The following is a 14,770-nucleotide window of genomic DNA, read 5'->3' as shown; positions in this document are numbered from 1 at the left end:
TCAGCCGTTCCTTGTTTTTGGTGACCTTGATAATTTTGAGGTGTATTGGTCAGGTTTTTTGGTAGAATGTCTCTCAATTTGGATTTGTCTGGTAGTTTTCTCATAAAAAGGTAAGGTTTATGGATTTTGAGGAGGAAGGCCATGGGGTAAAATGTCATTCTCATCACATCAGGAATGTCAACAGATAATCTGTTATATGACATACTATCTGTATAATACATGATAATATGAAACTGATACCACTGTTGATGTTGGCCTTCTCTTGCCTATCTATAACCTCCATTCCAACAGCGAGAAACCTGGCTTCCACATGCTGCTGTTCATTTTATTTTTTATTTTATTTTTAAATTTTATTTTATTTAAATTCAATTAATTAACATATAGTGTATCATTAGTTTCAGATGTAAAGTTCAGTTATTCATCAATTACATAGAACACCCAGTGTTCATTACATCACATGCCCTCCTTAATGCCCATCACCCAGTTACTCCTTCCCCCACCCACCTCCCGTACAGCAACCCTCAGTTTGTTTCCTATGATTAAGAGTCTCTTATGGTTTTTCTCCCTCTCTGGTTTTGTCTTATTTTATTTTTCCCTCCCTTCCCCTATGATCCTCTGTTTTGTTTCTTAAATTCCACATATGAGTGAAACCATATGATAATTGTCTTTGTCTGACCAACTTATTTCGCTTAGCATAATATCCTCCAGTTTCATCTAGTTAAAAATAGAGCTACCCTACGACCCAGCAATTGCACTACTAGGTATTTACCCAAAGGATACAAATGTAGTGATCCGAAGGGGCACCTGCACTCCAATGTTTATAGCAGCAATGTCCATAATAGCCAAACTATGGAAAGAAGCCCAGATGGCGATCAACAGATGAATGGATAAAGATGATGTGGTATATATACACAATGGAATATTATTCAGCCATCAAAAAGGATGAAATCTTACCCTTTGCTGTTCATTTTCAATTCCAGTAATCATACATAGCAGTACCAGAATTGTTAACACATATCCTCATGGGGATCAACTTTAGCAACTAGAGTATAATGCTTATGTACAATTCCTTTTGTTTTAGTTTTATAGACATGACTCATTTTCAAAGTTATTTATGTTAGCACTTTTCTCCCCACCCCCTTCAGTAAGGTGGTTTCATACATTGGTAATGTAGTAGATGCTTTGGTTATATTCCATCTAGGATCCCTTGACCTCCTAAGTGAGCTTTTCTAATTTGCACACATTACATTAAGCTTCACTCTTGGTGCTATAAAGTTCTATCGGTTTTGACAAATGCATGATGTCATATGTCCACCATTATAGTATCATACAGAGTAGCTTACCACTCAGAAAATTCCCCTGTGCTCCACCTATTCAGTCCCCCCACCCCCCACCCCCACCACCAGCCCCTCCTCTGGAAACCACTGATCTGCTTACAGTCTCTGAAAGTTAATTTTTAGAATTTATTTTTAAATGTATGATTTGATCAAAAGAACTTCCTTCCTTTATATAGTATAGATTTAATTTACTTTAAAGCAAACTTTATTTTCTTTTTAGATCTCTTGAAGCACTTTTAAATCAGAAAAGGCCTCAATACATTAAAGCCAAAGAAAACACTTCTCACCACCTCAAGAAATTAGACGTGGCTAAGAAATCAATAAAGGACAGTGAGAAACAGTGTTCTAAACAGGAAGATGACATAAAAGCCCTGGAGACAGAGCTGGTTGATTTAGATGGTGCATGGAGAAGTTTTGAAAAGCAGGTTGAGGAAGAACTCTTATACAAGGGGCGAGACATTGAACTAGAAGCCAGTCAGGTGAACAAGTCAACAAATGAGAAAATTTTCATTTCTATAATTTCAGCTTCTTAGAAACAATTTAAAGAATGTTCTCTGATATTTTGAGAGATTATCCTCAGACAATCCTCATCTAAATTATGGGGGTTGAAAATTTTCAGTCTATATTCGGAGTCTAAACTTAATCTTTATTGACTAGGCTATTTTTACTTTATAAGATTAGATGGCATTATAACATTTGTGAGTTAATTAAAGTCATAGCAAATACTTCAACAAGACTACCTGGTATCATTTTGTAAAAAAATTACATAATTATGTTCTTATGTTTTTAATGTAATAATTTTTTCCTTATGAATATTATAAAAACTTAAAAATCAGATATATGTGGCTTTGAAGAAACATGACCACTTAATTGGCAGGAGGGAAGTTGATTATTTGAGGTGGTTTAAATGTGATGGTGAATTAATATCCAATTTGGTATGTAAGGTTTAATTATAATAAATTAGTAGTAGATACCCAAGAATTTGTAATTCAGAGTTTTTGAAAGTCTCTCAACTGAATTTTTTATCATTTATTTTTCAGTAATCTTATGATAATCTTACATCACGATATATATACTAAAATAACTGTGACTATATAAATAAAAGATGTAATTTTATCTGAACTCCTCTTGCTTTTGGACTATTAGTTTTAATCTCCTTTCTCTTCTAAGAATTTCTTACAGAGACGTTATAAAGTTGGTTTTGAATACCTTATTTATCTTTCTAAGCAGTTTTAAAGAAGAAGAGGTTCATTTTGGGTTCATATTATCTTACCTGCAGAAGATGGCAAACTATCATCTAATTTATATAAAACTTTTGATAAGATTAATTATCTGCTAGTAAATAGTATCTTAAAAACTTCCTCTCATGCTTCTTATGTGAGTTAGTAATATTTAAATGCTCCTTCTACAGCTGGAACATTACAAAGAACTTAAGGAACAAGTGAGAAAGAAAGTGGCTATAATGACCCAACAGCTGAAAAAGTTGCAGTGGGAACAGAAGGCTGACAAAGAAAGACTGGCGTTTGAAAAGAGGAGGCATGGAGAAGTTCAGGTACCTTGGTTTGTGCAGTCATGACTGGAAACTATTTCAATGAAATTTTATTCTCTTTTCATATCAGCTTTTCAGTATATAAATTGATTTACACTAGACATAAGCAATTAATTTTAAAAAATTCTGGATTCCCTGTTTTGCTGCTTAGTACCATTCAGGTGCTCTTTTATCATGGTCTAAGGTAGAAGTAGACAGTGCTTTCTTTCATGTATTTGGTAAGCATTTTCTACACATCTGTGCAGTGACGGGCAAGGGCAGACCATACAGCTTTTGTTCTTAGATGTATTTTAGTCCAGTAATGTGAGGAGGAGGATAGATAAAGGGAAAAAACAAACAAGTATCATAACAGAGGTGAATGCAGAGTCCTATGGAAACATTAAGGACACAGCCCAAGAGGAGCTTGATGCTCTACACGGGAAGTGACCAGCAAGACAGCATGATCCTGTTCCCCACCCTGAGTAAGGCAGACCTGGTTTCCTGCCAGTCTTGTTCTGTCACTGACCTGTGTAATCTTGAGAAATAACTAAAGTATTTAACTTCTCTGAGCTTTGATTTCTTCATGTGTATGATGAGGACAGATGTGTCTACCTCATAGAGATGGGCAGGTTGAACAAGACGAAAGGGAGTGTGATGATATGTGAAGTAGTTGGTCTTTCCCTCTATGCCTCCTGACCTCCTTTTCCAAAGACTGAGAATTGGCCTATAAAATTATTACTGAGGCATTCAACAGTAATAACAACTTGTGATACTTTATGGAGTCAGTGGGCCATCCTGAAAACAGGACCATTTCTGATAAGAATTGTAAAGGGAAATGGTTCTGAATTATATATACATTTGATTTATATGTGGATATTTGGAATTTAGAGGAAAAATGTTTATTGATTACTTTGCTAGGCACTTTGCATTCATTAGCTCCTATATGTCTCACAATACTATAGAGTAGGTATTTGCTCTAGGGTAGAGATGAAGAAGCTGAGGACTGGGATGTCAAAATGAAATATGTCTCTGGAAACAGGTCTGACATTTTCCAGAAATAACAGCAATAATATTATAATATAGTGTTTATTTGTACAGATCGTGTATATACCATGTTTACAGCCCTGCTATGAACCCAATTTATTTAATCCTCAAATAATTTTATGAAGTAGATATTAGTATTATTATGTTCTCATCCTGGTTTTTCCTCTTTTCTACATTCTCTGCCTTGGTGATCTATATTCTCATAGCTTTAAATATCATCTGCTGACGACTCCCAGATTTGTATTTCTTGCTCACAACCTCATATATCCAGCTGCTTTGTCAGCATCTGGATGTTGAATAGATACCTCAAACTTAAATCCCAAGCTGACCTTCTGATCTTCACACTCAAATGCTTCCCACACATGATCTTTCTCATTTTATGTGATAACAATTCAATCTGACTGGTTGCTCAGACCAGAAAACTTGGAGTCCATTTTTGCCTCTTTTAGGAAATTCTGCTGGCTCCACCCTCAAAGTGTACCAGAAATTGTATCACTTCTCTCCACTGCTGCAGTTCCAAGTCACCATCTTTTTGTTTGTTTGTTTAGACCACTGTGGTAGCCTGCTAGGTTTCCCTGTTTCCATTCCTACCTCCTCCACAAGTCTCAGCACTGTACCAAAAAAATGGTTTTAATATCTAAGTCAGATCATGAAACTTGCTCTTTTTTAAGTCCTCCAGTGCCTCACCATCATACATAAAGTTTAAGTCAAGGTTCTTGAGTGCCCTACATAGACCTACCTGATTTGTTCACCTCTCCCACCCCAATTAACCTTTCAAATCTCCTCTTATTCCCTGTGATCTAGCTGTATCAGACATATTTCTGCCTTTGGGCCTTTGCATGGGTTATTCCTCTGCTTGGAACATGCTTTCCCTACATTTCTTCATTTTTAACTCCCTCACTTCCTGCAAGTCTCTGCTCAAATGTTGCCTTCTCAATGAGGCCTACCCTGACTGCCCTGTTTAAAATTATAGTCCCTGCTGCACTTCAGCTCCCCTTGCTCCGGCTCTGTTTCTCCAATAGCATTTATCCTGGCACACAATTTAATTTACATATTATATTTGTCTGCCTCCCCCCTTTAGAATGTAAACTCCACAAAGCAGGGATCTTTGTCTATTTTGTTCACTGATACGTCCCAAGTGTCTGGAATAGTTCCTTATCTAGAGCAGAGAATCAATAAATATTTGTCGACCTAATGAATTTCACAGATGAAGGAAATCAAGGCACAAGATAGTTAACTTGACTGAATTAGTAAGTGGAGGAGCTGGGATTTGGTTCCAAACACTCTGTCTCCAGAGTAAGTCTCAACCCCTACACTGCACTGCATCTCATTTTAGTCTTGTTGTGAGTTGGCGGATGAAAATGCGAACAAGTAGGAAAGGTGAACTATTTGATAATCACGAGTGGAAGAGAGGACATTTTGCGGAGGGACAAAAACGGATGTAGTACCAGAGCAGTAACTACTTTTAAAACACTTGTATAGTTAGTGTCACATTATAAAATTATACATGGATTTCAGCAAATACTCATTGTACATTTTTGCCTTTGTCCATGCTAGTTTTGGAAAAACCTACTCATCTTTACCTGTTAAATTCTGTAGTGACCACACCACACCACACCACAAAGCCTTCTCTGGCCCGCTTTTTCTCCCCACCAAAAACCTGAATATAATTTCTCCCTCATCTAATCACCCGTTGTGCTTATTCTATATCTATATCTATATATATAATCTATATCTAAGGGCTCTTATCAGATTGAAGAAAAAGCAGTTAATTGGTACCATTCTACTAGACTGGAAGCTTCTTAAAGGCAGGATTTATAACTGTCCATTGTGAACCTTGTATTTAGATGTCAGTAAGTGGTGGTTGAGTTGCAGTTGTCTTTTGAGTACAGAAACGTTAGTAGAAGAAGAATAGTTAGTAGAAGAAGAATAACATGTCAGGTTGGAGAGAGATGGAGAAATCTGTACCCATACTCAGTTTCCCACAGGACTGGTGACTCCCTTCTGGGACAGGAGGAGCTTAACTTTCCACAGAACCTGAGGTCACTAGGTGCTGGGCAGTGTTTGGTTTTTCCCAGACAACTGGCATCTCAAATCCAGCATGCCTGGTACCAAGACAGTCTGATTATCCCCTATTATGTATTGAGCAGAATACCCAGGCCTTGACACACTTCTCTGTATGATGATGACCCTGGCCTTTTACATTTTCTTCAGCAAAGCCCATTTATTTATTTTATTTTTTGAGAGAGAGAAAACACTCTTACGAGTGTTTTCATAAGGTTATATTTGATATGCTTCAAATTTAGAACACCTTACAATTCTATAGTAATTTCTAGGAATATAGTGAAAAATAATTTTGTTTGGAGTTGCTGATATTGGTTTTATGGCTTTTTTTCCTATTTTAGGAAAATCTAAAACAAATAAAAGAACAGATAGAAGATCATAAAAAACGAATAGAGAAGTTGGAGGAGTATACAAAAACATGCATGTGGGTACAGTCCTTATGGCTTTCTCATGTCTCAAGGGTCTGGTATGTTTGTGGGATATTCATGAAATGAAAACTTCCACTGACTGTATCCTAATGTTCTCACTCCTCCATTTTTTTTTTCATTTCATTGTAGATAATTAAAAATTATACTTAACCACATAAGTAAATACAATATTTAAGTTTTGAAAATATAAACTTTCAAGTGGTGAAATTTTGGTATTGATATTTTATAGTAAAAGTTAAGACACGAAAGCTGATATGACCTAAGTATCCTACCACCAGAACTTTTATTTTTCATTGGCGTTTACTTATCACTAAGCCCACAATGAGTGCTCTGGTTATAGCGATCTATCCTTACTTTCTCAGTATTCAGAAAAATGTATCTTCTGGACCAACCAAGAATGATCAAAATCTCTTTGACCATGTGTGGTGCTAGGTTTATTTTATTGTATTTTTCGTCATTTAAATTTGATAAGCACTATTCTGTTCCCCTGAGATGCTAGACCACAATGGAATGTATCTTGTAATTAAATTTTGTTGTTTTTTTTTTTGCTATGCAATTTGTTGTTATTATTATGTAGGGATTGCTTGAAAGAGAAAAAACAGCAAGAGGAAACCCTAGTGGGTGAAATTGAAAACACAAAATCACGAATGTCTGAAGTTAATGAGGAATTGAATCTTATTAAAAGTGAATTGCAGAATGCCGGAATTGATAGCCATGAGGGGAACCGTCAGCAAAAGAGAGCAGAGGTTCTGGAGCACCTTAAAAGACTTTACCCAGATTCTGTGGTAATTAGAAATGAATAGTTAATTGAAACAAAAAGGCTAAGCTTTCTTATTTGGGATTAAAAATGTTACCATTTTTAGGAAGCAGAATTATTTCAGAAATCTTTTAGTTTTGTGTTTGATTATTATATTCAAAACATAATAGTAAATAATTGCAACATAATTTAAATAATTTCCAGTAGTGTCTATAGATAAGTAATTATTGGAGAGAAACATTGATGTGAACGTATTACCCGGAAAGTCCTCAAGTTACAACCAGTATCCCCAAAGGATAGGGGTGCCATAAAATAGTCTACCCCCCCACCCCAGGCAGATAGCCTCAAACTGCATGTTCTTCATGGTTTCAATTTTTTAAAAATATTTTTTCAGTAGACATCATTGGCATACTTTTGAAACAATGAATTTTTATTCTGTAAAGCTGATTGTGTATCCACTTTTGCTAATGTATTTTATCAGCTCAAATACACCAATATCTAACCTATTGCTTGGGGTGTCAACTTCACAGAATTATTTCCTCTGGCATTAGGGTTGTGGCATCTGACTCTCATGTCATTAACTCCAGGTGCCGTCCTTAGTTTATGAGGGCCTGCTTTAACTTTTGATCCTGTTAGCCACTTGAACTGTTTTGAAACTGGTCTTGACTTCTAGATCGTGATGAAGGAGTAAGCCTGGGTCACAGAATCCTTCCCCCCAGTACCAAAGAAAATGGCAAAACTAGTTTTAAAAATGAGTTTAACAACCAAAGAAGGAAATGGCTATTACATCTAATGCCAGGACTTTAGAAAATGGTGATAGTCCATGATTTAAAAAAAAAAAAAAAAAAGATTAAATGATAACATTTCTTGTTCTTAATTCTGCAGAAGGAAAACTAACAAATTGATTACTTTCTGAGAATTCTCACCTAGATTAAGTATTCCTTAATCTAGCAGGAAGCAAACACATATGTATTTGCTTCCTTTTGGTTAAAAAACTGGTGAATCAAGGAACATGTACCTCTGATGTTCTTAAGTGGAAGTGAAGGCCAATTCAAAGCCCTTTCCCAAAAATGGGATTTTCCCTCCTCTCCCATGGTAGAGGAAACTTGGTAAGGAAAAACTCAGAAGAAAGAGTGAAACAGGTATTCAAACAAAAGATACACACAGCCTCAATTCAGCTCTCACTTGCTCCTGTCCTCCAAGCCCTGAGATGCTAGGAAATAGATCAGAAAATACTTATTCCATCACCTGTTGCTCAGAGGAAATTACCATCTCAGTCCTAGGTGAGGCAATCAAAACAGTTATCCACCACAGCAACTTCAAGGTCTGAACAGAGCTGAACCTTAAACATAAGCAAGGTGAAAAGAATCAATATGTTAGCTATAGGTCCATATGACAATCAAGAGAAAGAGTAATTTAAAAAGCACTTAGAAGTCTAAGAGCCTAGTCTGGGAGAAGGTTACAGAACAAAATCCCCCGTAAGTAATTTGTGCTATGGACAATTTAATAAGAGCTTGAATTCATAAAACCAGATTCACATATGAGCTAAAACAAAAAGTAAAATGTAGAGCTATGAAAACAAATCAAGAACAAACAATATTACTGAACTAATAAATTGCAAGTAGCAAGGAGAATGGGTTACACAGATGAAAATCAAATTACTGACCTAGAAGAAAGATTTGAATTAATCACAGGTGAATGGAGAAGGAAAAAACAAAGAGCAGGACAGTAAATATTAAAGACAATGATGGTCTATCATAAAGAAATTCGTATTCCTGAAGTAGAACCTATCAAATGAAGAAAGAGTAGAAAGATGTAAAATTGAATCTTCAGGTATTCTGGGGAGCATTGATACAGGATGGTTGACCTTCTGACCTTTTCTAGTAAAGGTATTGATGTTCAGTCTAATTTTTGACCAGTCTTCAGACCTCAGATAACATTTCTTCATAGGAAGATTCCCCTGACTTTTCAAGTCAGCCTGGTCCCTGTTACAAACTCTCAGAGCATTTTGTGCTTTATCATTGTATTATTGCTCTATTTTGTACGTGCTTGAAATTATTATTTATATCTTTCTTCCCTACTAGACTGAAAGCTTGGTGAGGTCAGAGTGTCTATTATGTTCAATAATGTTCACACACTGTCTAGCTGAGTATCTGCATGTAGTAGGTGCCTCATTAATTCTTATTTAATAACTAAGAGAGTGGATGAATACTATTATCATAGCCTTGTAAAATATTTTAATACTTTGGTGAGGCTAATCCCTCCACACTACTTTTTTCTTACGTGAAGTGCTACACCTAAATGGATACTTCATGATGAAACCTATGTCCATTTGAATAAGACTCTGTTCAAATAGATTTATAATTTTATAAAATTAGTTTTTGGTCTATTGTGCCTTGTTACATAAGAAACAATGAATTATATGTTCCTCAATAATGTGTTTGTTTTTCTCTTTTTTTGAAACCTGTTAAGTTTGGAAGACTGCTTGACCTCTGTCATCCTATTCATAAGAAATACCAGCTGGCTGTTACTAAAGTTTTTGGCCGGTACATGGTTGCCATCGTCGTAGCCTCTGAAAAGGTAGCAAAAGATTGTATTCGATTTCTGAAGGAAGAAAGAGCTGAACCAGAGACATTCCTTGCTCTAGATTACCTTGATGTAAGAAATTTGTAATGCTTATTAAATAAGCACTTAGTGATAAAATCTTGTCTTTTAAAGTATGTCTTTATTGCCTAAAACTATAGTAGCGATTGAAAAAAATCATAGCTTGGATGCCAGTTAGTCATTCAAATGGCTGGTGTTAATGTATTGGTAGGCAAAGAATAGTAATTATTTTTTTCTTAAAAGATTTTTATTTATTTGAGGGAGAGAGAGCAAGAGAACATGAGCAAGGGGGACAGGGGCAGAGGAGAGGGAGAAGCAGGCTCCGCACTGAGCAGGGAGCCCAATGTGGGACTCGATCCCAGGACCCCGGGATCATGACCTGAGCCGAAGGTAGACGCTTAACCAACTGAGCCACCCAGGCGCCCCAAGAATAGTAATTCTTGATTTAATATCATTTCTTCCTAATTTAGTTTTGCCGTAATTCTACTTGATTTTGAGGACATTACTCTAGCAGTATACCACCCTGCCTACTAGCCAGCAATTTATTTTGTTCTATAGTAAACTGTAGGAACAGTTAAGACATATGGTCTGTCCATGAAATGCCAACCCTGGGTCTCAACTGTTAAATACACAATCACAGATTTACATACATTGCAGTAAACACATATCAGCCCGTTGTGGAACAGACTAAATTTTGGGCCTTAAGGTATGTATTGAGAGGCCTTAAAGTATCCAGAATAAATTACTGCAGCAGGAACTTTGCCTTTATCATAGCTGGTGTCCTTTACTGGTTTTTTTATTGCCTACTAAAGAAAATGCTCCACTTGGTCCAGCTTTCAAGACCCTGAGCAGCAGTGGTTAGAGCTTGTGCCCTAGACTGGACTGCCCTGCATTTAACTCTCAGTCCTGCTTGTCATTAGTTCTCACTGGTTTCTTCTCATAAAAATGAGGTCATTCTCGCTGTTCTTCAGTAATCATTGCAGACGCTTTTTTTTTTTTTTTTCTATTTACAAACCCAGCTTAGAAGTCATGTCAAAGAAGGTCTGAAGGCTTTCCTGGTCATTTAAGCCTAAAATGATTTTCTGAGTTCCATGAAGTGCCACTCTTTTGACACATACGTAAATGGGTATTATCTCCCACTAGACGTTCTAATTTTGAGAGTATTGCTCATGCATTGCTTTGTCCTAACTGGTCGGTGGCAGAGTTGAATCTGGAAATTATGTCTTCTGGATTTGCTGAAGTATATTTTCTTTAAATGTTACATGAGCCACTGTTGGGATATATAGTTCATCAGTTTCTTGTCAAAATGTTATTATATATAAGTACGTACTGTTAATTTTTTTTGCTGTTATGCTTATTTATGCTTTTTGAGGATGTACTATTTGGTTTTTATTTTAGTGTATCTAATATATCAAGTATTTTTTAACCTTTTAGATCAAGCCAATCAATGAAAGATTAAGGGAGATTAAAGGCTGTAAAATGGTGATTGATGTCATAAAGACTCAGTTTCCTCAGCTGAAGAAAGTAATTCAGTTTGTGTGTGGAAATGGCCTTGTCTGTGAGACTGTGGAAGAAGCAAGGCATATTGCATTCGGTGGACCTGAGAGACGGAAAGTAAGAGGCTTACATCATACTTTGGGATAACTTGAAGCAGTATTTATAAGACTAACATACTATACACACACAAATATCTATATACACTTTCATATGCTCTCTTTTAGAAGGAAAACCAATGTAGAACCTAAGACAGTTATGGCTTTAGTGGTTGTTATATCAGTTGAGTTTTCAAAGAATTAATTTCTATAGTATTCCCCATACTCCCCATATAGTATTCCCCATACTTATCATAAATTATATTTTGGAAATTAGATTTGTTGTAATCATAGTCTAAAGCAGTTAATTTTTTTTTACTTGATATGCAATAAATGTTCTTGGTGAATCTCTGATTTTTCCTGGCATTCACAATATAGTGCATGTGTTTCTGAATACCAGGGAAAAGATTTTAGGTATTTATTTTAGTTCTTCCCTAGCTTAATGCAGACACTATCCTTTTACATGTTCAAGGTTTTAACACACTTAAAGTTATAGAAATAGCACAGTTGAAATGAGGTTACTGAATCCTAACCTCAAAGGAATGATTTTGATTTTAAAAATACTGTTTTACTTAGTCGAATAGTTGTATTTAGTTAAGCAATGTTAAATTCCTCAAATTACTTGACTTCTTTTTTTTTTAACTGCATTTGTGAAGTATAACCTAGTATCCAAGATCATAAGGTATGAGGTAAGACTGGTGATGCTACTTAGTAATTAATCACATGACTTAAGGCTAATCTCTACATTTCTAATTTTCTCATCTAAAATTGGGGAAATAGAGGCGCCTGGGTGGCTCAGTTGTTAGGTGTCTGCCTTTGGCCCAGGTCATGATCCCAGTGTCCTGGGATCGAGCCCTGAGTCCGGCTCCCTGCTCAGTGGGGAGCCTGCTTCTCCCTCTCCCTCTGCCTGCCACTCTGCCTACTTGTGCTCTCTATCTCTCGGTCAGATAAATAAATAAAATCTTTAAAAATAATAATAATAAAATAAAATTGGGGAAATAATAGCACCTATTTTGTAGGGTTAGAGGGTTAAATTCAGTAATAACGTGCACAGTGCCATTTGAGTGCCCAGCAAATAGCTCTCACAGAGTGCTGGTCATTTTCTTTTTTACTTGGTCATTTTTCTTTTTTACTTAGATCCGGAATGTCCACAGTTGCAAATTAATGCAAAACAGACTTTTCTTATTAAAAGTAGAGATTTTCAGTATTAAACTTATTAACTTATCTAACATGATTAATATTTCAGACATTTTAGTACTTCTATTAGTAATCTTTTTTTTTTATTATGTTAGTCACCATACAGTACATCATTAGTTTTGATGTAGTGTTCCATGATTCATTGTTTGCGTATAACACCCAGTGCTCTATGCAGAATGTGCCCTCTTTAATACCCATCACTAGGCTAACCCATCCCCCCCACCACCCTCCCCTCTAGAACCCTCAGATTGTTTCTCAGAGTCCATAGTCTCTCATGGTTTGTCTCCGCCTCCAATTTCCCCCCCTTCATTTTTCCCTTCCTACTATCTTCTTCTTTTTTTAAAATATATAATGTATTATTTGTTTCAGAGGTACAGGTCTGTGATTCAACAGTCTTGCACAATTCACAGCACTCACCATAGCACATACCCTCCCCAATGTCTATCACCCAGCCCCCCCATCCCTCCCACCCCCCACCATTCCAGCAACCCTGTTTGTTTTCTGAGATTAAGAATTCCTCGTATCGGTGAGATCATATGATACGTGTCTTTCTCTGATTGACTTATTAGTAATCTTAATGAGAATTCAATCACTGTTTTAGTAATCACTGTCATTGATTTCTACATATTAAATTTAAGGAGGTATAATAAGTGAGCTACTAAGGTTATTTTGCTACCTAATTAGGCTATAAATGATTTTTGTATCTTTGTAAGATATGTTTTTAAAACTGACTTTTGAAGATTTGTGTGGTCAATTTAAAGAAGTCACATGAAGATAAGACTTTATTCTTTCCTTCATTCAACAAACGGCTTACATCTTGTTCACAGTAACTAATGCTTTTCTCCTCTAGACCGTATCTTGTTTTCTTTTCATTATTTCAAAATTTTAATCTGCTTCATTTGTCTTATTTTTATCTTAAATATATTCTAGGGGCTTTTATAGTCTTCCTATTGTTATTATTCCACTTACAGAATTTTCTGTTTTAGGATGTGTAAAACATTTGGATAGATGTCACATTTTCACAGAAATTATCTGATGTCTTCATTTGTGCTTTTGGTTTTCCATGGACTTATCTTTCTATAGACTTGATATCATGTTTTAGAATTTTTTTAATTCAAATACTGCAGGTGAAATCACAAAATGATATTTTATATATAAACTACATACAGTATATATGCATATATATACATAATATAAGTTACAACAGTTCCGCTAGCTATAGTTTGGTCATCAAGATTTTTATGATAACTCAATTTTTAAATATTTTTTAATTTTACATAACAAAATTTTAAAATCTGGAATCTATTTGAATACATGTGATTATTCCATCCCTTCCCCTTAACCAGAGAAACAATTATTTGCTTCCTTTCCATAGACTGGATGATTGTTACTCAAAAAAGTATGTGAAATATCTATTTATGCTTTGCCCTTTAATATGGTGTAGCAAAAAACAGACCCAGAAAAGGTCATTAACTAGCTAATAATTCATGAAAAGATCATTTTTCCAAAAATTACACATGTTGAACAAGAGAATAAAATGCAGGGTACAGAAGGTTGGAAAAAATGGTACCATCTGGAACAGAATATGGCTGAATCTAAACTTCATACTTTATATCAGAATACATTTCAGATGGATTTGAAGTATAAACGTAAGAAATGAAGTTGCAATTATACTGAGAGAAAGCATGGGGGAATTTTTCCTTAATGTCAGAAATAGCAAGACCTTTTCAATATGACAAAAAATGCAAAAACTATAAAATGTGGGTACATTTACATAAACCTAAAAAATTTTTCCATGGCCAAAAGCACCATAAACAAAATCAAAAGACATGGCAAACCAAGGAAAACGTTTACAGCTCATGGTAAAGAGCAAATTTTCCTATAAATCAACAAGGAAAAGAACACGAAGTAGAAAAATGGACAAAGGATATGGATAAACTTATTTTATTAAAGGAAATATAATTGTTCTTAAATATGAAAACTCATCCTCACTTAAAATATGGGAAATGCCCATTAAAATTACACTGAAATACTATTTTCACCTGTCAGATTGATCAACATTAAAAAAGTTTGATAACACTTTATGAGGAAAGAGGCCCTCCCATTTACTGCTGTGGGAGTATAAGTTTGTATCAGCTCCATGTTGTGGTTTTTAGGAACTTCACATAACAGATAAACTCACATGTATATGAAATGATATATATACAAGATTTATTTAT

The 14,770-nt window shown here is 35.3% G+C and overlaps 1 protein-coding gene across 2 annotated transcripts in view; it reads left to right on the top strand.

The window, feature by feature from the left end:
- Positions 1-14,770, top strand: part of SMC1B (structural maintenance of chromosomes 1B) — a 67,021-nt gene that overhangs the window by 14,615 nt on the left and 37,636 nt on the right. For both annotated transcript variants that reach the window (XM_078076728.1, XM_036120571.2), the window contains exons 6-11: positions 1,558-1,816; positions 2,749-2,889; positions 6,315-6,397; positions 6,979-7,186; positions 9,631-9,816; positions 11,197-11,376. In XM_078076728.1, the coding sequence (XP_077932854.1) occupies positions 1,558-1,816; positions 2,749-2,889; positions 6,315-6,397; positions 6,979-7,186; positions 9,631-9,816; positions 11,197-11,376 (1,057 nt within the window). The remainder of the gene's footprint in view (positions 1-1,557; positions 1,817-2,748; positions 2,890-6,314; positions 6,398-6,978; positions 7,187-9,630; positions 9,817-11,196; positions 11,377-14,770) is intronic.

The sequence above is a fragment of the Halichoerus grypus genome, chromosome 6 (assembly GCF_964656455.1).
Source record: "Halichoerus grypus chromosome 6, mHalGry1.hap1.1, whole genome shotgun sequence".
Classification (NCBI taxonomy): Eukaryota; Metazoa; Chordata; class Mammalia; order Carnivora; family Phocidae; genus Halichoerus; species Halichoerus grypus.
Note: the sequence above shows the minus strand (reverse complement) of the source record. Positions and strands in the feature narration are given on the sequence as shown.